Source organism: Blastomyces dermatitidis, assembly GCF_000003525.1.
Source record: "Blastomyces dermatitidis ER-3 genomic scaffold supercont1.8, whole genome shotgun sequence".
In the NCBI taxonomy this organism is placed as follows: domain Eukaryota; kingdom Fungi; phylum Ascomycota; class Eurotiomycetes; order Onygenales; family Ajellomycetaceae; genus Blastomyces; species Blastomyces dermatitidis.
This window is the reverse complement of record NW_025544781.1, coordinates 258,165-283,259: the sequence shown is the minus strand read 5'-3', so window position 1 is coordinate 283,259 and position 25,095 is coordinate 258,165. Positions and strand designations below refer to the sequence as shown.

Here is a 25,095-nt window from a genome sequence, read left to right as displayed (position 1 = left end):
AAATGAATCAGATATAAATAAACTGACTGACAGAAGAGATAACACCTCACTGCAAGATATAGCAACTATCATCACAGCTGCAAAAGAAGCAGAAGAAGAAGAAGATATAATAATAAGTAGACTGGCCGCCGGGACCATGAATTTCACGTTTGGTCTCATTTGGTCTGGTCTCATACATTTCTTGGCGTGAATCCCGCTGGGACTGGCTATCAAAAAAACATGCAAAGTGACTATATATCAGATTTTAAAATGGGACCATGACTTGAAAAAAATGAGAAAGTGGTCCCATTTGGTCCCATTTAGTCCCATTCTTGGCATAAAGTTACTATTTTTAGACATTTTAAGGTTTTTTTTAGACTATTTTTAATTTTTTAAAAAGTAACGCTTTTTGGTAATGCTCAAATGAGATTTAAAGTCATTTAAAGCAATAAAAATAATTTAAATTGAGAAGTGGAAATCATGGTCCCATTTGGAAAATGTGACAAGAGTAGACAGTAAGTCCCACTGGGACAGTATGAGACTACTATCTAATGTTAAAACCGTGTAATGGGATCAGTCGAATTGGTAATGGGACTATCAAAAAATCTGGTCCTGGTCCCAGACACGGTCACACGGTCAGTCTAATAATAAGAGTGATGCTCTCACAGCTCATTGACACTGCTATCTCTGCCTTCAACCTGACTTTTTTAGCAGTCACAGAGACTGCTGCTGCATTACAAAGACATTTATTCACTAGAAAACATCAGAATAAGCTCTTAATTATTCTTCAAGAACAATACTCTCATGCACTTACTGTTGCAATTGAGAAAGAGAAAAGAAAAATGTTTCACAGAGAAGAAGAATCTTTTTAAAAAATTCTGTCACTATTGTTAGCTTTGTCTCTAAAAACACATCACTTTTGCAGAGAATTTCATATATAGAATGAAATATATTGAAAGATCTGTAAGTCACTTATTAACTATGTTTTCCACATTTCAAATCAATATATAAGAAACTCACTTATTACACATTTGATTTGAATGAAGATGAGAAAGGAAGATCTACACAGTCAGTAGAAAAACTCACCTATTTCTTTGTATCATATGCAGCACATATGCTGTCAAATCAGTTGACAACTGTTGCTATACAACAAAGATAATTTCTAATCTGATAATCTTGAGAGTATAGAGACTATGCTCTTAAAGAAAAGAGTATTATCACACTTTCAACTGTGTCAAGACTCTGTTACAGTTTCACACAGCTCATTACTTTCATGTGAATAATTTCATTCTGTCTGAACTGGTTTTCAATCACTCTATGATATCATTTGAATATATCATAGAAAGATCTGATTGATGAATATGAGAACCTCACTTTTATATGAGATCAGCAGATTACTCTTTCTTAGCAATGAGACACTGCTGAGGTATCACTTCAGCTATTCTTACTTGTGAAATGAGAGAAGAGTATCTGCTCATTGTCTATATAGAATAGCTAGATGCTGGCTTCTCATTTAAGAAGTTAGCAATTTGTCTTTTTCTTCTATGAGAATAATATACACAGGAGTTACTGCATGTCTCATACAATCTTCTTAGTATACTAAGTATCATATCTGTGATATTCTCACAATAACCCTGTAGTCTACAAGCTCACTATTTAAGTAAGATAGTCAAGCTCACTTATACAGCTTCTCAAACAACTACCTCTATATAATACTGCTGACTAGTCACTGCTTCGGTTCCGCCACGTTACATCTATATATAGATGTAGTCTATTATTCTTCTTAGATATAAAGAGTATAAATATCTCTACTGAACTTTTTAATAGATATATTCAGTTCTTTGATTATGCTTCTTTAAGATATTTATACAGAATATTTAATTTCTTTATAGATAAGTTTTAAAGAGATCTGTATAGCACTGTTACACTGTCTTTAAGATAAATCTTATATTATATCTTGATATCAGGAAACTTTGCTGCTTCTCTTTCTGAAAAGACATTTTTAAAATCTGTAAAGAAATGTTGTATATATTCATCTTTAATAATAAATACTGCTGTCAATCTTGTAGTAAGAGTGATGACTTTTTCATCTATCTTCAAGTCTCAATCATCTGCTATATAGTATATTAACTCAATCTTTTTCTCAAGATTCTTCTGATGAAACTCTTCAGATTTCTCTATCACTATCTCTTCATCAGTAAGATGATACTGTCATATCTGAGTAACTCAGTTAATAAGAGAATTGTTTTCTCTCAATTATAAAAGATCTAGAATGATATTCTTATCTATAATATTAACTATATAAAGAAGTAGACTACTTTTCTTGAAGATTTCTTCTGAGTCTGTGATTATATACTTTGCTTAAATTATGTTAAAACAGTGATATTTTATTTTATTAGTAAATTTTATATAATCTGACAGATCTATCTTCTTTCAATTCTTTATCAAAGAAAAGAAATAGAATATGAAGTTAGTATCTACTTCAGAGTTGAGTAAATATCTTACTAGTATCTTCTTATTCAGAGTATATATTATGATTATAATATAAACTCAGAGATATGAGAATTATTAATTCTTTATTTCTTTCTCTTCATTATCTTTCATGAATACATTTGTTAGAAGAGAAGTTAACTTTAAGAAAATATCTTTTTAGTTTCTTCTCTTCTTCAGCTTCTTACAATTACTGATATAGTGTTTATCAGCTCTGCAGTTAAAATAGAGATCTTTATTAAATCTTTTTTAATATTTCTTTACAGTGAGTGAAGAATTAGAATACTTAAAATTCTTCTTTATTTTCTCTACACTGAAGCTGTCACAGTGCTGTTTAAATTCTATTATTAATTACTTAAAAGAGATCTTATTAATCTTTTTCTCAGAGAATTGATTATTTAAATAGATCTGAGAAGTTAGATTAACAAGCTCAGTGTGATTAATTAATAAACTCTGATATTATAATATTATTATCTGTATCTTATAAGTCAGCTTTGTGAGATAAAGCTGTGTTTTTAATTGATTCAAATTATCAGTTAATTTCTCTTAATATTCTTCAAATCTTACATTGAAATTGAAAGAATTCTTATTATCTTATTAATATAATGAGTTAAATTACTGTGCTGCTGTGAAGCTGTAGTTATAATAGTCTTTGATTTAATTTAGTAGAAAGTTCTTGAATTCTTTCTAAGTTATAATAGTATTGATATACTCAAGCTCTCTCTTCTTAATAACTCAAGTAGTTGCAGAGATGTCTTCAAGAAGATTAACAGTGTATATTACTTATATCTTATAAGTATTATACTGACTCAGATTAAGACAGAATTTTCATTTAAGAATATGAATAAAGCTGTGAAATTCAGATAAGATGTTTTTCTTATATCTCAGAGAATCTCTGATCTTAATCTCTCTATCTTTATAATAGATGTAGATGTGTAGAGACTGCAGTGATAACAGAGTAATTAAAGAGCTTATACTAAAATATACAGTGAGTTCAGAAATCTCAGATTTCTGCTAAGATAGAGATGTACACACTCTAGAGAATGATGTAGTATTTATCTCAGAGAATGAGATCAGATCAGTCTCAGTATAAGTATATAAGATTATATTAATCTGTTAGAGCTCAACTAATTCAAATGTATAATCAGATTAAGTGATTTGAATTGTAATATAATAAAACTGAAGCAGTGACTAGTTAGTAGTATTATATAGAAGTAATTATTTAAGAAGCTATATAAATAAGCTTAACTATCTTTCTTAAATAGTGAGCTTATAGACTACAGAGTTATTGTGAGAATATCACAGATATAATACTTAGTATACTAAGAAAATTGTATAAGATATACAGTAACTCTTATATATATTTCAGTAGAAGAAAAATAAATCACTGACTTCTTTTATAAAGAGTCAGTATCTAGCTATTCTATATAGATAATAAGTGAATATCTTCTCTCATTTCATGAGTGAGAATAGTCAGAGTGATATCTCAGCAGTGTCTTATTATCAAGAAAAAGTAATCTGCTGATCTTATATAGAAGTGAGATTCTTATATTTATTAATTGAATCTTTCTATAATATATCTGAATGATGTTATAGAGTGGTTGAAAACTGGTTCAGATGAAATGAAATTATCTGCATGAAAGTGATAAGCTGTGTGAAACCGCAACGGGGCCTTGACGCGGCCGGGAGCTTGACAAGAGAATTGAGAAATAATTTCACTGATAAATTAGAAAGAATGAAAGTAGTTAAAGTTTCTATCTTTAAAAATAGTTATAATCTACTATCTGATAATAGTGATTGAATTTTATTTAATCTCTATCTTCTTTTAGTATAAATATACAATAAAAATAATAAAAAAAGTTTAAAAACTCTTTAAAAATTATATTTATTTAAAACAGTATGAATAAAAATTCAAATTGTATTTATTCTTATCTTTAAATTACATATAAATAAAAAGTTAATTTTATACTTATTTAAGAATTAAATTTTAATACTGAGCAGAAGTACATTATCTCTCATTCAAGTTATTACTGCTTTTTTCCTGAAAAATCTGAGATAAAATTAAGAGTAGTAATTTATAAAAGAAAAAGATTAAGATATTAATTTAATCTAAGATTTAACATTATATCTAAACTGGCTAATGAAATTATAAATTTCATATTTAATCTCATTTAATCTCATCTTATATATTTCTTAATATGAATCTCACTAAGACTAATTATTAAAAAAACATGTAAAGTAACTATTAATCAGATCTTAAAATAGAACTATAACTTAGAAAAATTAAGAAAGTGATCTTATTTAATCTCATTTAGTCTTATTCTTAATATAAAGTTACTATTTTTTAGAGATTTTACAGTTTTTTTAAACTATTTTTAATTTTTTAAAAAGTAACAATATTTGATAACACTTAAATAAGATTTAAAGTCATTTAAAGTAATAAAATGAATTTAAATTGAGAAGTGAAAATCATGATCTTATTGAAAATGTGACAAGAGTAGATAGTAAGTCTCACTGAGACAGTATGAGACTACTATCTGATCTTAATACTGTGTAATGGGATCAATCAAATTGGTAATGAGACTATCAAATATTCTGGTCCTGGTCTCAGACACGGTCACACGGTTAGTCTATTTGCTACTAATTTTCAGAGGGGGCACGTCCGCCCAACTGATGAAGAAATAGTAGTTAAGTTGGCATATTTAGTGACAAATATATGTATATATATATTCAATCTTCCTCACATCATTCTGTCTAGAAAACTGAAATGATCTCATTTTATAACAACCTCATTGAACACGCCTAGTTATATACATGAAAGAGAAAAGAAAGATTAATAGTAAAAAAAGAAAAAGGACAAATGAGATAAATATCCAACTCAAACTTCTCATAGATAATTTCGACTGCAATCCAAATTGTGTAGATCGATTTTATATCCCACATATAAATACATGTAGAAGCAGGTGGGAATGGGAAATGTAAGAAGATTATGCTGTTTTATAGTGCATGCACGGAACAAAAATAAAAAGCCAGCGACCATCACTGGCATATATGCCTAGTCAGTTAGTTACCTTAAAGCAAGTATGCCTCATTGCTTTCTGAAGTGATACGGATTTTCCCGTCCTGGAGATCCAATATCTGTTACCTGAATCATTTGCGCAAGCTCCGTCGGCGGAGGGAGACCATACTATCGTACAGAACATCCTTAAATGCAAACAGGAACGCGGCGGTGAGCACGCTCTGGCTGACCTTGGGTCCAATGCCTGAGAAGATGTCAGTTCAGTTACCAGAGCAATTTTTCCAAAAAGGAAAAAAAAAAAAGTTTGAACCAAAATTGAAGAGATATATAAAATCCACATACCCCTATACAGCCCACCCCAGCCCTCCTCCCGTACAATGCGCATCATACTCTCATTCAAGCTCGCCTTCTGGCCCGACTTCTCCTCCTTCACGGCAACATGCATCCGGCTCTTGACCGTGATGTACGGGTACGTAATGGTGGTCGCCAGCAACTTGCCCAGGGCCCCTAGATAGAAGGCGTCGGTAGGCGTGATGCGGCGGCGCCGCTCAAGCGCATTCTTCAACTGCTCGAAGAACGTATATTGCAGAATCGGGTTGATGACCAGGATCAGCGCGGGCAGGACGCCAGCGAAGAGCGCCGCCGGCCCTTCCTTGCGCAGCAGCTCCATCAGCGTCGCCAGCGTCGACTTGGACTTGGGCTTCGCCTCGCCCGCCGTAGCACCGCCGCCGGGGAGCCCGTCCTTGTCCTCCGAGGACTTGCGCGCCGTCATCCGCGTGTTCACCACCCAGATCGGGTTGGTGAGCAGCACGGTCGCGCTGCCCGCGATGGCGCCGGCGATCATGGACTCGGCCGTGGTGAGTTTCTTGGACGCCCGGCCGGCTTTGACGGCGGCTTTCTCGAAGGCGGAGCGGGTCCACTCGTACCAGTAGTAGTAGACGAAGTTGGTGACGGAGATGCCGAAGAGGGCGGATTCAAGGCCAGCGTAGAGGCCGCGGATGCCCTCGCGGGCGATTATGTGGCGGATGGCATCGAGGGCGGAGGATTGGGCGCGCTTGGATTCTACTTGGGCGCGGGTGGAGAGTGTAATTAGAGGGTAGCTGTAATTCGGGGGGGGGTGTTATCTTGTGTAAGTAGATATTTCTTTTTTCGGTTTAAGTTGGTACATGGATATATAGGAGAGCACTCACGTTAAGATCATGGAGAGGATGCCACCTCCGGCGCCTGCGAGGGCATGGGCGATGTTATCACTCTGTTGCGCGGCGGCGGCAACAACTGCCTTTTGCTGCTCTCTGGGTACCGGCTGGGACATGTTTGCAGGCTTTCCACGTATATTATAATTTCAGGGGGAGTTTAGATTTGTGGGCGAATTATATATATGCTGAGGTCTCGCCGTCGTTGGCAAGGGGGGGGATAAGGCGAGGAAATTAAAGAGTGGAAGAAGTAGTTAAATAGTACAAGAAGAGAATAGAATGCGAGCATGTGGATAGATATTTAAATGGTTAGTGCACTTTTTCTTTTTTACCAATCCGATATTTTTCTTCTTTAATTACTCCCTTACTTATAATTCCTTATAATTCCAAGGGACGAGAATGAATGGCCCCATATAGTTAACTAACTGTGAGATCTGTTATATAAGTTAACCGCAGAATGACGACGGTTTGCCGGGCAGCGGAAAAACTGTGCCTCGGCTGGGAATCATCAGAACTTCTAGCCACTGATAATTTACGGAGTTACTTTATATACACAGAGGAAATATCCATTCAGGTTAAATTTATTTCAACGGTCAAGAATTCGGAAGTCGCTCTTCTCGTAAAAATCGCCAGATATGAAAATAAAACGGAGAGCAAGGGTAACTATGTAAGTTACTCCGTATGAATGATATGGGAAGAAAAGCCAGAGCGAATGTTATTTTATGACGTGGTAGAAAGTTTGATAACAATCGCATGTGATCGCAAAAATAAGTGAACAACAAGAAGATTCACAAGGACATTTTCAAATGAACAGAAAGAAATTACAAAGCTCAGAGATACTGAATATCATGTGGTAAATCTTTCATTTTCTCTTATGTTGATTGATCAAACTAATAAAAAAAGGAGAGAGGAGAATTGAAAACAGAACCACTCCACTACCCACTACCCACTACCCACTACCCGCCCGCCTCTAGCTCATAAATATCAAGATGAACCATTAAAAATTACTAAATGTAGGAGGAGTCGTCTTTTCCTGTCCACGGGTGAATAAGGTGACAGACAGGACAGGAGAGGTAATGTAGAAGGAGAGATTACTTGAAGATTATATCGGCACAATCTCTCTCTTCAAACGCGGGCGATGAAGATGCCAAAACACACACACTCCAGCCAAATCAAAAGAGTGGAAAAGAAGAAAAAAAATTCACACAATCACAACGTTTAGCTTTAGACACATTTGATGCCCGGCTGAAGAAGGTTACAATGGCAAAGAAGAAAGCAGCATAATATCAAATAAGGTGAAAATAAAATAAACATTCTAATGAACATCAATAGTAAATATATCATAACGTAGCCTTTGAAAAATAAATAAAGGGAAGGGGGGGGGGGGGGTGAGGGGGATGGGGAAGAGGAAGAGGAAATTCCACGGGTGAAAAGGAGCTAGGAAAAAAAGAAGAAAAATACCAACTAAGTAGTAACAGCGACAAGAACAAGAAGAGGCGCAACAAACAGGATTTGGCAAAAAAAAAAAAGGAGATTTCAGTTGGATAACATGAAAAACTAAAAAGTAGAGCAATAAAATAGACAAAGACACAAAGCAAGAACGAGAGCAGGGGTAAGTGAAATTCAAGTAGAGATAGGCAGACGATGGAGCATTCGGGGCCTCCAATCCTTGCAACACGGAACAGAAAGAGAAAAAAAGCCAAGTTGTTGGGCCAATGCAAGGGATGTGATTGTGGGCATGGATGGCGTGCATCGTTTATCTCATGAAGAGGCGAAGGCAGGAAGTAAAATGGGCACAGGGAAAGCGGGCGGAGGGCAGGTGATGGTGGTTCGGTGTGGACATGTTCGACATCGAGGAACCCTGGGCGGAGAAATAAGCCAACAGAGGGAAGGAAGACCAAGAGAGAAAGAAAGAAAAAAAGCCAGCTTGCCCCGTTGACCCTATGATCAAAAGCTCCCCTAATCCCATTTAAAAAACAAACGACAAAAGCCAAACCTCCTCGAATCCCTGAGTTTATATGTTGGCAACAAGACCAGCGAAAAGGTGCCGTTTTTGCTTTTAGTTCTTTCTTCTTTCCTCCATGGACCAGAAGGCTTCCGGATCCAGGTACAGGTCCAGTTCCTGTTCCCATCTCACGCCATGGGGGAATGATATGTGATATGAAATGACAATGCAAGGCAAGGCAAGAAAAAAAAAAAAAAAAAAAAAAAAAAAAAAAAAAAAAAAAAAAAAAAAAAAAAAAAAAAAAAAAAAAGACGTAGCAGAGCATAGCATAGGACAGCATATCACAATCATTTCATCCCGTATATATCCCATCACCGCATTACCGATATCACGCAGTGGACACCGTCACCCGCCTGCACACAACACCGACTACCCAACACCAATACCAACACCAGCTAGGACATATCTCTTTTTTAACAGCATCCACCCGCAGACCCGGACTGCACGCCCTGTCCCTGTCCAACCTGCACAGTAGGCTTGTTATTGACAGTCGCCGTGCCCATCCGCTCTTTGATCTGTCTAGCCATGGTCAAGAAAGCTTGCTCGACATTCGATGCGCTCTTGGCAGATGTCTCGAGGAAGGGGATTCCAAGGCTATCGGCGAATTCCTATTCGTTTTTGAAGCGGGAAGTAAAACGACGTTAGCAAAATATGTACATGGAATGAATACCTAGCTAATATCTGGAGAAGCCCCCGAGGGAGGGAACCCACCTTAGCAACAGTATACTCAACCGCCTTCTTATCCTCCATATCACTCTTATTGCCCACAAGCAACTTATTCACGCCCTCGGTCGCGTAGCGGTCAATCTCCTGTAGCCATTGTTTGACGTTGTTGAAGGAGTCCATGTCTGTCACGTCGTAGACTACGCAGATACCATGTGCGCCGCGGTAGTAGGAAGATGTGATGGTCCGGAAACGTTCCTGACCGGCTGTATCCCACTGCAGAGCGACAAAGCGGAAAAGAGATAGGGTTTAGTCAAATGTTGGATCATGAGGAGGGGAGGGAGAGGAAAAGGGACAAGGGGAATTGGTAATGCATACGATTTGAAGTTTGACGGTCTTGCCATCCAGCTCGATAGTTCGGATTTTCTGAGGAGAGAAAAAAATAGACAACAAGATCAGCATTCAGTACTTTGTATGACGTCGCCAAAAACTCCAAAATCATTTCATCCTGATTTTTCTTATCCGAGAGCAGACCATTGCAGGTCCTTATGATCATATATAGCCAACTCGCCAAATCACCCGGATCCCAAGATATATCAAAAAAAAAAAAAAGCACGATGAAAAGTACTCACAAAATCCACACCAATGGTCGAAATATAACTCTCGGTATACGTATCATCGGCAAACCGCAGGAGCAGACACGATTTGCCCACACCGGAGTCGCCGATGAGGAGCAGCTTGAAGAGGTAGTCGTATCTATTGTGGTTTGCATCTGTTTTAGTAATGTATTTTGATTTCTCGGTGGGGTTTTTTGTTAAAATTTGTGTGTATATAGGTTCTCTGGTCCCATCGCCCATCATCCCGTAGCGCAAAGTTCAAAAGGCCTTGAAACACGACAAGTCCATCGATGGATCGGGTACCTCTACCCAGCCTTACCCTACCCCTGCCCTACCTTGACCCGGGCTGCATCGGACTGGACAGGACTGGTTGCAGCATATCGACGGGGGGCCATTGCAGAGCAGAGGAAGGAGGAAGACCAGGTCACAACCAGAGCCTATATCACTATATAGTCGGGGAGGGACGGGGGGGAGCTCTCGACGAAACAGAGATAATAGAGAGGCAGCGGACATAAGGGAGCGAAAAAAGGGGACGGAAGCTGATGATTTGAGGAAAAAGAAGGGGATAACTCTGCACCGCACGCACATCTAAAGTTAGCAAGAAATGTAAAAGAATAAGAAAAAGAAAAGACAACGTTGTTCCTCCGTTCCGTTCTTCCTCTCTTTTTATTTTCCTCTCTGTCTTTCTTTCTTTCTTTCTCCAAGTATCACTAGACCGCAGCTGGGCGGATGGACATGGACACAGTTTGGTTGGTTGGCTGGGACCTGAGCTGAGCTGAGCTTGAGCTGAGCTGAACTGCAGCAGGATAAATAAAACATCCAACAGCAGCAGCAGGCGTTGACACCGATACTCGTCCTGGTTTATCCATATCCATATCCATATCCATGTCCATGTCTAGATCCGCGAGCCATCGCCACGACATCAACATCGGAATGCCCAGTCCGACGCAGCCCTGTATGTAACCTGCAGCCAAGCAGGGCAAGCAAAAGCTGACGAACGGACGGCGAAGGGACGAGGGAGACGGGGGGAGAGAAAAGTCGAGAGCAAGGAAGGGGGGAAAGAAAAAGAAACTTACCACTCAGGATTCATGATGGCTGGCTTGTTGGCTGATGATGGGAATGGGAGTGGGAATGGGATAGACGATCAAGGGAGAGAGAGAGAGGAGACGGGGACGGAAGGAAGCAGAGATAGATGGATGGATATGTAACGTAGGAATTTGTTTTGCCGGCGTGGAGGGTTTTCGATGTGGATGAAGAGAAGAGGGAAGGGGGAATTTTTCAAATAGATTTGTAGATGTTGTTGTTGTTAGTGGTGGTAAGTAAGGTAAATAAATAGGTTGTGATGTTTAAGCAACGGTGGTTGTGGTGGTGGTTGTCGATGTTTCGACGTTGTTCTTGGGCTGCTGGGCTGGGGGTTTGGCTGGTTGGTTGGTTGGTTGGCTGCTCTCTGTCTGTCCGCTAGGAGGAAAACTCACCACTTATGATATGAAACTTACTACCTCTGCAGCTTTATTATTAGTTATTTAACAGCAGGACGAAGGTAAGGTAGACTTGGTATCATTCAGGCAAGAAAATAATTTATACCCCGTGGCAGATAACCATGCGACAATTTCTATTAAACTACCTGTGTGTTGAGGCGATATATATATAGCGTATGGTATGTATGTTGTGCGTCACCCTCTCTCCGCTACTAGTTGATTCGATTCTATGCCTCCCATAAACCACCCACCCACGCCTTACCAAGCTCAAATATAAATAATTAACAAATTACACCCTCCTCTCTCCCCCTTCTATTATACTCCAAGGCGAGTACGGAGTATTTGTCTCTCTCTCTCTCTCCCTCCCTCTCTCCCCTCCTAGCACTACCTCCTCTTGCAGCCGGGCCTCGTGGAAGTTTCCATGCGCCATTTCAAGTTTAGCGCGGATGCTCATGTGATTTGTCTGCTAACACGTGACATGGAGTCCAGCTGAATGGATGAGATCCAGGATGGGCTGCTGAAGTCACTATGTACAGTATAAAGATGGTGGATAGGATATACAGCGATGGGAAAAGCTCATTTCCCTATGTCGGAGTTCATCTGTACCTTACCGTCTCAGAATATAGAGTAAAATATTGCAGTTTCAGTTATATCCAGCAAATGTCATCTGTCTCCAAGGACTGACTCTTCTCGTGGCCATCATTGATCCTTTCACCTGACCATCAATATGACTATTCCCATTCCTATTCCTATAACAAACCCATGATCATACAAACGATGACAACAATATAGTACCTGATTCCTACCCCTGTAAGAAAAAAATACTCTTAAGTTGAGAAGTTACTCTACGCATACCCATTCGCCTTCAACCACTCCACAACAACCCCCTCCTCCCTCTCCTTATAATTCGCATTCGTCCTCACCGTATCCGCAATAATAACTAGGCCCCGGTCAATCCCGCTCTGATCCTTATCTGCAAAGAACTTCGCAATATCCATCTCCACCGCATGCTCCGCAAACTTCGACAGCCCCATCCGCAAGAACCGATCAAACACGACCTTGTTATTCGTCAGCCGCCCCTCGATCATCGTCCAGTTCTCCTTGACGAAGTTCCAGAAGGTAAGGCGCGCTTTGGAGTTGGCTGCCAGGGCACTGGCACCCGTGTGCAGGTCTTGGATGGCCACGTTGGGCGAGAAGATGAAGTTGCCGTAGCTCTTGATCAGATCTGGGTTCCTCGTGCGGCCGAGGGAAAGGAGGCAGATTTCCTTGCCGTCAATGGAGTCGGTGCGGAGGTACTCCTCCATCACCTGGTCGTACTCCTTTTGGCCGCCTTCCGCGACGGTCATGCCGAACACGGCGGACCGGAGCGAAGGGTGGATGGCTGCCTTATCCTCTCCGGATGCCCACAGGTCAAAGCGTCTTCTGGCTTCGGCAAGGGTCCTAATGGCCGATTTAGTAAATTGAAAAAAAAAATGTAGATTATAGGGTCCACGTAAAATGTACTCACCCTTCATGACCGGAATTACCTGCCATCGAAATGAGCAAATGCCGGAGCTGGATGGTGAGGTAGTCGTCTTCGGGTTTGAATTCCCATCCAATCTTTTCCACAGCAGGTGTAACGAGTTCCCTCACGTAGTTCTTCAAGCCCGCAGCAGCAGCTTCATTTGTCGAGAACACTGAGCGCAGGTTGCCTAGAGACGAGGCGATTTGAGACCAGACACTACCAACAACAAAAAGCAAAAGGTTAGGGCTGTAGTAGACACAGAGTTTTTGATGCTGGAATTTGAATAATCTTACAGGTAATTCGGCTCATTCTGGAAACCCTCAATAAGTGCCAGGAGGGCAGGGGTATTTCCCTCGCCAGATATGGCCAATGCCGCAGCGTCTCCAATCAGACCGATTTTATCTTCCGTGCTCAAGCGATACTGCGATTTACCTAACTTCGCAAGTCTGTCAGCAGGGTAGTTTGTTCGGTAGAAGCCGCATTGATCCTTGTTGATCTTGTAGAAGCTGCTGTCGATGCCTTGAATAACATCAGACTTTGTCGTGAGACCCTTATGCTCTTGAATAGTCGCCCCAGACTTGATGCCCAGAGGAATCCACCAGATGGTCTCATCTTCCTCGGGTTTCACATCTCCAGATGCAAGGAAACGTTTCTGAGAGACACTGAGCTGGTTAGTCTCTTCTTTAATAGAGACTAAGGGGAAGCCGATCTTGCGAATCCATGGGTCCTATTTGTTATGTACATATTAGCCAAAACAACTTCAGATACGACAGGAAAGTAGGGCTACAAACCATAAATGCGGTCACGTCCTGGTTAGAAGCCTTGCTTAGGGCTGACCAAAGGTCGTTGGTGGTGGCGTTTCCTGGTGGATTTGAATGTTAGCTACCATGATCCCACTCAATCGGGAGTATAACAGATGGGTAATACCATATGCATGAGCTTTCAAATAGTCAGACACTCCGCGCAAGAAAGTCTCTTGCCCGAGGTGACTGCTCAACATTCGAATGACGGAGCTACCCTTGAGGTAACTGATATGGTCGAATATCTGGTCGACTTCAAGAGCGTTCTTCACGGGGACTTCAATTGGATGCGATGCCCGGAGCGAGTCGAGTTGGAACGCTGATTGGAGTCCCTCAGCCTATGAAGTCGTTAACAAACAAACTGGAAGTCACATATTACAAGGTACCTCTGGCATTCCGTACCACAAACTGGGACCAAATATTCCGTTCTAACCAATTTGTTAGTATGTACCCATTTTTAAAAAGGGGAAAGAGGGTTATATTTGCCTACCGGGATGGAAGTGATCAATAGCCAGCCAGCCAACCCATGTAGCGAAGCCTTCATTCAGCCAGAGCTCGTTCCACCAGTCCATGGTGACAAGGTTTCCGAACCATTGATGAGCGAGTTCTAGACAATGGGTTAGTTCAACAAAATAAATGCCAACAGGATGAGTGTTCTATTCATACCGTGGGCAATAACATAAGCGACACGGTTCCTATATTTATTATCCGATTTGCCCTCTTCGAAGAGCACAGCGGTAGTTCTGTATGTCACAAGACCCCAGTTCTCCATAGCTCCCATGGCCTATACGAGAATTCTATACATAAGCATTTTTTTTTTTTTTTTTTAAAAAAAAAAAGAAAGAAAAAAAGAAAAAAGAAAAAAAAAAGAAGAAAAGAAAAAAAAGAAAAAGAAAAATCCAAAGAAAATTGCGGAGACTCACGAACTCATGGACGGCAAGTAAGTCGGCCTTGGGCAGTGGATAATCGATATCGAAGATTTCGGAGAAATAGTCAATGGTGCGGTGGGCGTAGTCAGCGGCAAATCGAGCCTGCTCCTTCAGACCTCTAGTGGTATATACACGAACGGGGATGCTGGCACCGTTGTATTTGCGTTCCGTCTTCGCCTCGACGTATTCAAAGTCACCCACAGCCCATGCGAGCAGCTATAGATCAACGGTAGATAAGTAATTAGCAGAACTGTGACGATGGATCACAATATGGATTTTTATATTGAACTAACATAGGTGCTCATAATCGGGGTGCGGTCGAACTTGACGAAGTGCAAGTTCGGGGAGGAACCATCGCGGGTTGATTTCACAGGCATATTGCTCAAGGTGACCAGATCCTTGGGAGTCTCGATCTCAAAGTCAAAGGTAGCCTTCAAATTTGGCTCGTCAAAACAAGGGAAAGCCTGTCTCGCATCGCAGGCTTCGAATTGGGTGCTCAACATGTAGTGGTGGTCTGCATCCTTGGGGGTGCCGGAATTGGGAGTCCCGATAGGCTTGTACTTGGACCGGTAGAAGCCGGCCATATGGTTATTGATGGTGCCAGTGAAATCGACAGTGAGAAGGCAAGGGCCAGGTTGGATTTCTGAAGGGAATTTGAGAATGACACGCTCGGAGACCTTGTCGTATGAGATATCGGATGCCTTGAGGGGATTTCCTGTAATGCAAAGTCAATACGGGATTAAGAATAGTAAATCAATGGAACAAGGGAGTATCGAGAGTATCTAGGGGGCTGGATGGAAGACATACCGGCGGAAGAAGATATCTCAGCATCGTCAACGGTGAGCTCTTTGACATTGAGCACGAGCTCGTTGGTTGGGCGGTAGACCTGGGTGTCTATCTTGACCTTGCCATTGTAGGCCCAGGAGGAACCGAGCTTGAGGTTGAAGAGGGACAGGTCGTAGTGGGTTGGTTTTGCCCTGGAATATTGAGTTAGTAATGGGGGATAATAACATAGACAAGAGACAATCGATCAATCGATCAATCGATCAATGGACATACACATCGGGCAGTGTTTCTCTATCGCTGGGGTTCATGTTGCGGAATTCTGCGGAACAGTGACGACGGTAGACAGCAAGAAGCAACAGATGGGGGGATACGGCGGGTTGTCAGCAGAGGAGAGGAGGAAGAGGATGATGAAGAAGGAGAAGAGAATGATCTTCTTCTTGTAGTTGTTGTTGTAGTAGTAGTAGTGGTAGTAGCAGCAGATGGCGGGGCAGGGGAGGGGGAGGAGAGCGGGGAGCGGGGCAGCAGACGGCAGGCGGAGGAACCATGACGTGGGGAAAATACCGCCGCAGTAGTAGCAGAAGTAGCCTTGGTGGATGTACCGGTACAAGGGCTCCTATAACCGCTACTGGTGCTGCTGTACATGTACCTGCTGCTATTGCCGGCACGCATCAAGCCTCGAATAGCCGGCATGGGCCTGTTGGCGATGTGGCCGCTGTTTCTGCTTCTGCTTCTGCTGCTGCTGCTGCTGCTGCTGCTGCTGCTGCTGCTGCTTACTGCGTACCTAGGTATGCTTCTGCTTGCCCGTGAGCTGAGGGCAAACATCTCTATATACGCTTATATTTATCGGCTAGTTCTCTGTGTGTATGTGGAAGAGCTATGCATATGGAACTGGCTACACAATGCCAATAATTGAATAATGAGTGACTGCTCGACCTTGGATGGATATTTTCCTTCTGAAAGAACTGACTTGTTGTTCTCTCTCCCTTTATCACCGGATCTTACTTAAATAGCTTGGAATTTTAGTTTAGTTCTAGCCAATCAACTAAAAAACCAAATTAACTAAACTAAAACAACTAAACTAACCGTTAACTAGTTAGTTTAGTTGGAACTGGGGAAATAAAGAATAAAATGAATAGTTAATTGGCTGTTGATCGTTGTTGTTGTTGGCTTCCATTCGTGGGCGGGAAATAAGTTAACTAGTTGCAAGCTCGGGAGCTCTTCTTTCTCCTCCACTCCTCCCTCACCTATTTATTATTATTCCAACCATCCATACTACTCACTCCACAGAGTAACCACCACTTACTCTATATCTATACCCTCACGAGCATGTCCGATTCAGACGATGAATACATCGCCCACGCCTCAGATCACGATCTGGACGAGATCTTAGAAGACGACGACGATGTTGACGATGACATAGACTCCGGTCCCGCTGCCTCCTCCGCCTCCGGGCCCCGGCGCCGTCGAGCGGCCGCAGGAAGCTCAGCAGCTGCAACAGCAGCAGCGCAATCGTCGCGAGATGCTAAGAAGAAGAAAAAGGGCCGTGGAGGCGCCGAGTGGGAGGTGTCCAGGACCTGGGAGTCGCTCGTTGAAAGCGCGGATGGCACCATCAGCGCGACAGTAGAGGGTCTGCTGGAGGCCGGGAAGAGGAAGAGGTATATATCAACATACACTTCATGATATATCTATTCTCACCATATGGACTACTAAATTCCTCTCCCCGGATGATAGACTACTCCGCGATACCACCCCCCTCCAACGCGGCATCATTAGACATCTCATCCTCGTCCTCGACCTCTCCTCTGCCATGGCCGAAAAGGACCTCCGCCCAACCCGCTATCTCCTAACCCTCCGCTACGCCCAGGAGTTTGTCCTCGAGTTCTTCGAACAGAACCCCATCTCCCAGCTCGGCGTGCTAGGCATGCGCGACGGTCTGGCCGTGCGCATCAGCGATATGAGCGGGAACCCCACAGATCATATCCTAGCTATCCAGTCCCTCCGCCCAAAGGACCCCAAGGGCATGCCATCTCTGCAGAATACCTTAGAGATGGCCCGTGGTGCGCTTTTGTATGATTTTTTCCCTTTTTTTTGTTTCTTCTTCCGTTTAAAGCACCAATGATGCACAAGAAACCAATGCTAATACTTCTCTATCCGTTGAGCCGTACACCAACACACGGCACCCGCGAAGTGTTCATAATCTTCGGCGCCCTCCTCTCCTCCGACCCAGGTGACATCCACAAAACCATAAACACCCTGGTCGCCGACAAAATCCGCGTCTCCATCATCGGCCTCGCCGCCCAAGTCGCTATCTGCCGCGACATCTGCGCCCGCACAAACAACGGCGACGACAGCGGCTACGGCGTCGCCCTCAATGAGCAGCATTTCCGCGAACTATTCATGAACGTCACAACCCCACCCGCCACAACCGTCGCTCCCACACCAACAACAACAAAAGAAGAAACAAAAACGTCACAAACAACAACAAGCTCCCTCCTGATGATGGGCTTCCCCTCCCGAACCCTCAGCCCAACCACCACCCCAACTCTATGCGCCTGCCACTCCAAACCCTCGCGCACCGGCTACCTCTGCTCCCGCTGCGGCGCAAAAGTCTGCACCCTCCCCACCTCCTGCCCCTGCTGCGGCCTCACCCTGATCCTCTCCACCCACCTCGCCCGCTCCTACCATCACCTCTTCCCGCTGATGAATTGGGTCGAGGTGTCCTGGCGCCGCGCTGCGAGGAAAAGGAGTGCCAGCTGTTTTGCGTGTGCGGTTGGGTTTCCGCGGGTGCCTAAGCAGTTTTCCGGGGGGGAGCAAGAGGGGGCCGGAGAGGAGCAGGGGGAAGGGGAAGGGGAGACGGTCAAGGGGCCATCTGGGATTAGCGTTAGTGGGCGCTATGAGTGTCCCGTTTGCGAGTGTCATTTTTGCATTGATTGCGATGTGTTTGCGCATGAGGTTGTGCATAATTGTCCCGGGTGTCAGAGTGGGGTTGTGCAGCAACTGCAGCAGCAGCAGCAGCAGTTGAATGGGAACGGGAATGAGAATGGTGTGGCTGATGAGATGGATACGGGGTAGAGGTGGCATTTGAGCTGAAATGGAACGGAACTGGGAAAACCAATAAGGGGGCGGTTGCGTTTCTTATTTCCCGTCATTTCCCTACCATTTTCCTTACCCGCCATTTCGCCTACCATTCTCCTTTCCTGTTTTTAAATTTCCTTTTTTTTATTTTTATCTGTACCAGGTACTCATGGCGCAATGCAACATACATGCATGGTTCTGGCGTTATTCATTTACATTTAGTTTTTACTGCTATGATATAGCTTGGAAGGGATTTCCAGATACAGTGGTTTAGCAAGCATTTTTCTTCTAGAAAAAAGAGGAAGCCGGGGGGGGGTGGGTGTTAACGGGAATGTAGAGATCTGGACGAGCTTAGATTTTTTTTTTGCAAAACAATAAGTGATGAGGAATAGATACAGAAATGAAAAGAAATGAAATCTCATTGTTGAAATACGACAGTTTCACTGGAAATAAAACACAACCAACCATTCATCAATCAATATCATTCCGAGAAAAAAGGGGAAAGGGGTCAAAGAAAACAGCGGCAGAATAAAAAGGCGGTTAGTCGGTATTGGCTCCCCGCATTCTTCCATCGGCTCGGTATCAATTCCATCAATTCCATATTCCATTCATTCATCACCACCTCAATTAACTATCCGATTTCTTCAACCTGCTGTGGAAAAAGGAGAAGAAATAGAACAAAGAGAGAAAAAATAAGAGAAGGCATATAATAATAATAATAATAATAATAATAATACTAATACTTGCAATCCCCCCTATCCCGATCCCCCGCTCCCGCACGCCTCCTCCGCACCCTATACCGACAGCGACAGCGACAGCGACAGCGACAGCGACAGCGACACAGACACAGACACAGACACCGCAATGTCCACCACAACACCTCCCAACCAGGATCCTCCTCCTACCCCTGCTGCTGCTGCTGCTCTACCCTCCTCCTCCTCCTCCTCCTCCGGGCCCGCTATAACAACAACATCACCTCCACTACCATCTCCCGAACAAAACATCCCCACCACAACGGCCCCCCCGCCCTCCTCTACAACCACAACCAAAACCACATCAGCATCCCCATCCCCCTATCAAGCCTTCCACACATACCCGTTCGCCACAGACGCGGAGTTCAAACTAGGTCTCGGCGTGATTCTGGGAAAACCGGCGGGGACGCCCGCGACGGAGGATGAGGTGACGGGGACTCGTACGGGTGATGGCGATGGCGATGGCGGGGATGGGGATGGGGATGAGTACGCAGCGCTCGGCGGCGAGTTACTGCTGAAGGCGAAGATGTTTTATTTTGCGAAGTGAGTTATTGTATATATGTATACATATATATATATACATATATAGAAGCTAACAACCCACCCCAAACCCCCAGGAAATTCCCCTCAACAACCACAACCCCCCTAACACCAAAGGGCTACATAACCTACCTCCAACAACTAAAAAACAACCCCAACCCGAACCCCCCATCCTCCTCCTCACTCCCGCCTCAATCTCTCCCTCCATCTTCCGCTCCTCCCCCACCCCCTTCTTCAACCACAACCACAACAGCCACCCCCCCGCAGCCCCACAGGGAACCAACCTACCCAACCCCCTTCGCACACATCGTAAACCTAATCACAACCAACCAGCCAATCCCCGGCATCCAGGAGATCCCAGACACGGTTCTGACGGGTAAAGATAAACCGAGCGTTGCTGCGCGGCGGCGGAAGCCGTGGGAGGTTGCTACCGCTGCTAATGCCTCCGATGCCCCCGATGATGGTGCTGATGGTGGAAGTACTAGTATTGAGGGTGGTGGGGATGGTGCGGGAGTGGGTAAGGAGAAGGAGAAGGAGAAGGAGGATAAAGGTGGCGAGGTGGAAGAGCAGCAGCAGCAGCTTCAATGATGATTGACAATTGTGGGGGTGGAGAGGGAGATTCCGCTGTTATGGCGGTTCAGTAGATGGTAAAAGCTATGAAGAGGCGAAAGCTGGGTAGGAATTAATAAACAAGACATTGAACCCACTTACATACAAACACCCTCAGATACAAACACACTCATATATATATAGATATACATAACTACACCACGTATTATATTAGATACCACAGTCATTTTATTATCATGTTGTCCCCGCAATTATGTTATTAAACGATAACTATTCTTGTCCGAATCGTGGTTAAAATACACTGTTAATCCCGTGATTAAAAAGAATAGGGTTTTTTTTTTTTTTATATGCCAACGGCCAGCCCTTCGTTAGACAAGCTTTGCGGTTGCCTCCAGTCTCAAAATTGCAAATGTCCATCCAGCCCGAGAATCAAAACATATTGGCGGCAATTAATAGCACAAAGAAGACCTGCGCCATGGAGGGATAATATAAAGCTAAGCTGTACCTGATAGCGAAATTCAAACAAATAAACCTTTCCCATGTAGGTAGCTGAGAAAAGGTGAACTCGAACCTGCTTTTTTCTGTTAAACCAAAGCACTGGGGAAACCCACGCCTATTAGTTATCTTAGGATAAAATCATTTTTGAAAAAATATGACAAATTAAAAGAATGAAATGGGTGTAGCTCTGGGGTTTTAGAAAACCGGGGAAAAAACGTAAAGGAAAGGAAGAAGGATCTAAGAGAAATTTGAATCAGAATGGTTGTTGGTTGTAAGTAGCAGCTCCAACAAGCCAAGAGCAGATGATAGGATTTCTTTTTTAAAAAAAGCTCGAACCAAGCAGAAAAATCCACGCATCCGAGAATCCTAGAGTGATGAAGATAATTGTAAATGTGCATTCCGATATGTGATCTTGCTCCAGCATCCCGGGGTTCGGGGCATCAAATGTTGGATGTAATGTCATGGAAACCAAAGGCTTTTAGTGATGATAGTCTAGATATGGTCAACGAAATGGCGGGTAGTTGGCGCTCCACTGGCCACCGCGGTTGAACCGTCCGGATGATTGGCTTCCAGAAAAGCGATCCTCTCCTCCGGGGTTCGAGAAGCGGTTAACCTGGACTCCTGCTCCTGGGCCTGGACGAGTAACATGGCTGGGGTTGCAGCAGAGCATTGCAACGCGAGAGCCGAACTTGGAACCGCGCAAGGAAACCATATGTTTGCTGTGTAGAAGAAGTTAGACAAGTTTACAAAAAAAAAAAAAAAAAAAGACGGAAATTGAACGGACCGGATATGGGTAGCAACAATTTCTCGCTGATGAGCAGCAGAATTCATAAGGATCCACTGGATCAAGTAATTGCCATACTGATCTCCAGCAACTAAGCAAAATATTAGTTTTCCATATCAATCAACCATAAAAGTACCATCAAAACTTACTGTCGATAAGGGGCATACGAGGGCGGTCAGGACGACCGGTACAAACGCGAGTAAGGTAACGGTCCAGAAATTCAGAGCCACCAATCTTCAAACATTTTTCGACAACCTTGGAGGCGAACTGGTCCATGCTGTAGTCAGTGGCCCAAAGGAGGATATGCTCGATGGCACGGCTTTTATCATGAGGTGCACCGTGTTCGCAAATGTGCTGAATGCACCAGTTACCAAACTGACCATGAGAGAGAAGATCAATTTTGGCAAGAACTTCCTCAATCGCTTGACGCTGTGGTGCTTGTTAGTAAAAAAAAAGTATGTAAAAAGCAATTTTTAACAAAATCCAATGGAAAGGGAAGAACTGCACCTTTTCATCCTCCACACAGTTTTCAAAGATATTCTGCACGACCAAGCTTCCGGTCTCACCGAGAGCAACCTCGTGCCACATTCCACGGAGTGCTTCGTTGACCTTGGTCATAATCTGAGGGGGTTCGTTGCTCCAACGAAGTTCGAAGAGTTTCTGCCAGACATGACAAGCATAGCGATGAATGACCGTTTCCGGAATACGACGTAGTAGCTCATGAACCATGACTGCCTTGTGCTCCTCCGGCACACAGTCAAACGCTTTTTGAATTACGTGACAGCCAAAAGGATCCATACTCAGGCTCAATGTGTTTCCACGAACAGCGTTGGCGATGGCAATGACCTGTTCAGGGGTACCATGTTCAAAACAACGCTGAACAAGGAAGTTTCCGAAACGATTGACCATCAATGGATATGCCTGGTTAACAATTGCTTCGATGATTTCATACTTTTGCTCCGCCGTTCCAACCTTGAGCTTCTGCTGAAGGAAAATAGACGCCTGCTGGTCATTGCTGCAGACAATTTTGTCTACAATGTATTTCCAGTCACAGGACACGCTCTTGTCAAGTAGACGACGATAGTTCAGCGGCTCAAGAGGCGAGACATAGGTTTGAACCGCACCAGAGGCAGACTGAAATTGTTAGTAGAAAATTGAAATAAAACAACGTTCACAGCTTACTCACCGATGTGCTCCAAGTGTCAGGAGCAGAATTAACAGTAAACTCCGCTGCAGTTGGAGACAGGGGGGTCCCAATGGGCCGTGGCTGATACTGACCAGGTCCAGGAAATATTCCGGGATAGGGCCCTGCGTGCTGGTTGCTTACTGCTCGAGTCGTTGGTCCACCAGGGGCCACTGTAGAAAAGGTTCCCCAGGGAGAGTTTTGTGGTGGGAAGCACGACCCGCCACGGTTTAGCTTCGCCGAAGAGTGCCGATTTCCAGGGCCTTGCAGATACTGCGCTTGCTCGGCGGTATAACGGCCATCAAACCCAAGGGTGGGGGACCCGGGACCGGATAAAACACGCTGGTTGGGTGCATAACCTGGATGATGCCCTCCAAAACCCGGGTGGGACAGCCTACCAGCCCAGTTACGACCAGGGTCCGGGGTAATGGTTGGGCTACCCAAGGTGGCATGCTCACGATAAAGGGTGTCCTTGGTACCAGCAGCGTTCATCACGAACGAAGGGTGACCACTATTCCAGATGCCACGAGCACGGTTATAAGCACCAGCAGACAGCGCATCCGAAATGTCAGACTGGGCGTCGTCTTGAGTAACCCACGTCTCCTGACGCTGATTAAAGGGACGCGTAGAGGAATTGAAAGCATTTTGCAAACTGCTTATAGTCTGCTCAGTGATCTCGCGGCCACCAAAGTCAGCCTCAGAGGGGGGACCCAGAGCTTGGTCCAGGGTGTGCTTGATTACACGTGTTTGAGCCAATTCTTGTTCCTGAAGAGCTATACGAGAATTGGCAGCAACCAGTTCTTGTTTCAAACGAAGCATTTCAATAGCATCCACTTTATCCACGTTATCCCCGCTAGACTTGGACGAAGTATTGTCCCCTGAGTTGGGTGAATTACCGGAACTCAAGTGAGGAGTCGAGGTGTTTGCACCCTCGTTCTGGGATGTAGAACGCATGTGTTTGTCAATAAGGATCTGTTGCTGTTTCTCCAACATGGTTTGGTGCTCAGACAGCTTGGCCAGAATCTCATCGTTGACGGATGGCTGTTCCACAGAAACACCTCCCTTTGGAGACAACTTTGCTAGGATCTGATCCATGGCAGATGGTTGAAGCTCCGTACGAGGGGCAGAACCTGCGTGCTCCACTTTCTGCTTCTATGATTATCAGTATTTAAAATATTTCAAGATCATTGTCGGGAGCAAGAGAGCCTCGGTGTAGATATTGTAGATATTATATCTGACCTTATTAGAAGGCCCGGCCTCATCCTTGTTCAGGGCCATTGGCTGGATATTACCCAGCTTTGACGAAACCAGTGGGTTGGGCCCGCCATCGCCAGAGGTTGTGCATTTCGAGCCCTACAAACAAGAAGGTATTAGTATTCAACGTCAAGGAAAAATATGTGTTATCGAGGCACGTATGTGGAAAAAAGAAGGTCCCCACCGAGCTAACACGCCCATGACTCCCAATGTCACCATAACCCTGGAACGGCATCGATGCTTTACGCGCTGCTTCAGGAGAGCCAGTAACAGGGAATGACATCTTGACAGAAGTAATCTCTTTTTTGTATCCCTCTATACGTTGTCGCGTTTGTGGGATTTGGGCAGGAGGTGTCTTGCACAGGAGAAGCAAGATTTGACGTAAATTAAGGGGGGTAAGACACCACCACAGTTTTCAGCAACAAGACAAGCCAATTGGAAGATAAGATAACAAAGATATATCTGATATGGGAGCAGGCGAAGCACAAACAAAGCAAGATATGATAGGTTGTTTTTGAGCAATCGAAAGGGAATAAACAAACAAAGAATACGCGTAGGGAGAATCAGTAGATGAACTTGACGCGTCTCTTCTTGTGTCTCTTCAGGGGGTCAAATCGAAGCCTGAGAGGGGCAGCAAACACGTGTGGTATTGAGGACGTAGCAGACAGAACGGAAGAAGCTGAAGAAGCTGAAGAAGATGGGGAAGATGGGGAAAATGGTAGAAGAAGATGGTTGTGAAGAACACGAAGACGAAGCAGAAGATGAAGCAAGACAGAATGGCAAACGATGGCGAGAAAATAGACGAAGAGATGGAGCAAAAATAGTAAGAGAAAGAGCAATAGACTGAAGAAGATGATAGAAAGATTAAATAAAGAAAGAGAGACTGAGAGAGAGAACGACAGACTGAGGGAAAGAGAGGCGTAGATTACGACGGTGAGAAGAAGAAGATGATGAAGAAAGAAAGAAAGAAAGAAAG

At 43.7% G+C, this 25,095-nt stretch overlaps 6 protein-coding genes across 7 annotated transcripts; 2 read left to right on the top strand and 4 right to left on the bottom strand.

The window, feature by feature from the left end:
* Positions 1 to 5,161: 5,161 nt before the first annotated feature.
* Positions 5,162 to 7,368, bottom strand: BDCG_07080 (peroxisomal membrane protein Pmp47). The gene is made up of 3 exons (XM_045422847.1): positions 6,679 to 7,368; positions 5,831 to 6,588; positions 5,162 to 5,732 (listed from the first exon to the last, which is right to left on the bottom strand). The coding sequence occupies exons 1-3, from the start codon at positions 6,798 to 6,800 to the stop codon at positions 5,620 to 5,622; spliced, it is 993 nt and encodes a 330-aa protein (XP_045278395.1). The 5' UTR covers positions 6,801 to 7,368; the 3' UTR covers positions 5,162 to 5,619.
* Positions 7,369 to 9,099: 1,731 nt separating this feature from the next.
* BDCG_07079 (GTP-binding protein ypt1) lies at positions 9,100 to 10,361 on the bottom strand (the record flags this gene model as incomplete). The annotated part of the gene is made up of 5 exons (XM_045422846.1): positions 9,100 to 9,294; positions 9,398 to 9,625; positions 9,728 to 9,775; positions 9,982 to 10,105; positions 10,291 to 10,361. The coding sequence occupies 5 exons, from the start codon at positions 10,359 to 10,361 to the stop codon at positions 9,100 to 9,102; spliced, it is 666 nt and encodes a 221-aa protein (XP_045278394.1).
* A 1,928-nt stretch (positions 10,362 to 12,289) lies between these two features.
* Positions 12,290 to 15,771, bottom strand: BDCG_07078 (glutamyl aminopeptidase; the record flags this gene model as incomplete). Its single annotated transcript, XM_045422845.1, has 12 exons — positions 12,290 to 12,884; positions 12,952 to 13,164; positions 13,242 to 13,675; positions 13,740 to 13,810; positions 13,876 to 14,086; positions 14,151 to 14,176; positions 14,239 to 14,355; positions 14,415 to 14,532; positions 14,672 to 14,893; positions 14,971 to 15,392; positions 15,485 to 15,654; positions 15,737 to 15,771. The coding sequence occupies 12 exons, from the start codon at positions 15,769 to 15,771 to the stop codon at positions 12,290 to 12,292; spliced, it is 2,634 nt and encodes an 877-aa protein (XP_045278393.1).
* A 900-nt stretch (positions 15,772 to 16,671) lies between these two features.
* On the top strand, positions 16,672 to 19,034 carry BDCG_07077 (transcription initiation factor TFIIH subunit 2). The gene is made up of 3 exons (XM_045422844.1): positions 16,672 to 17,118; positions 17,195 to 17,530; positions 17,623 to 19,034. Exons 1-3 carry the CDS (start codon positions 16,790 to 16,792, stop codon positions 18,533 to 18,535), a joined length of 1,578 nt encoding a protein of 525 aa, XP_045278392.1. The 5' UTR covers positions 16,672 to 16,789; the 3' UTR covers positions 18,536 to 19,034.
* A 57-nt stretch (positions 19,035 to 19,091) lies between these two features.
* BDCG_07076 (uncharacterized protein) lies at positions 19,092 to 20,864 on the top strand. Its single transcript, XM_045422843.1, has 2 exons — positions 19,092 to 19,833; positions 19,908 to 20,864. Exons 1-2 carry the CDS (start codon positions 19,403 to 19,405, stop codon positions 20,416 to 20,418), a joined length of 942 nt encoding a protein of 313 aa, XP_045278391.1. The 5' UTR covers positions 19,092 to 19,402; the 3' UTR covers positions 20,419 to 20,864.
* BDCG_07075 lies at positions 20,618 to 25,094 on the bottom strand. 2 transcript variants are annotated; one of them, XM_045422841.1, is made up of 7 exons: positions 24,304 to 25,094; positions 24,105 to 24,218; positions 22,869 to 24,017; positions 22,190 to 22,816; positions 21,832 to 22,111; positions 21,683 to 21,773; positions 20,618 to 21,617 (listed from the first exon to the last, which is right to left on the bottom strand). In XM_045422841.1, the coding sequence occupies exons 1-7, from the start codon at positions 24,400 to 24,402 to the stop codon at positions 21,401 to 21,403; spliced, it is 2,577 nt and encodes an 858-aa protein (XP_045281961.1). In that variant the 5' UTR covers positions 24,403 to 25,094; the 3' UTR covers positions 20,618 to 21,400. The 2 variants fall into 2 exon arrangements, with proteins under 2 accessions (XP_045281961.1, XP_045281962.1); XM_045422842.1 differs by having other exon boundaries at positions 22,869 to 24,011.
* Position 25,095: the final 1 nt, after the last annotated feature.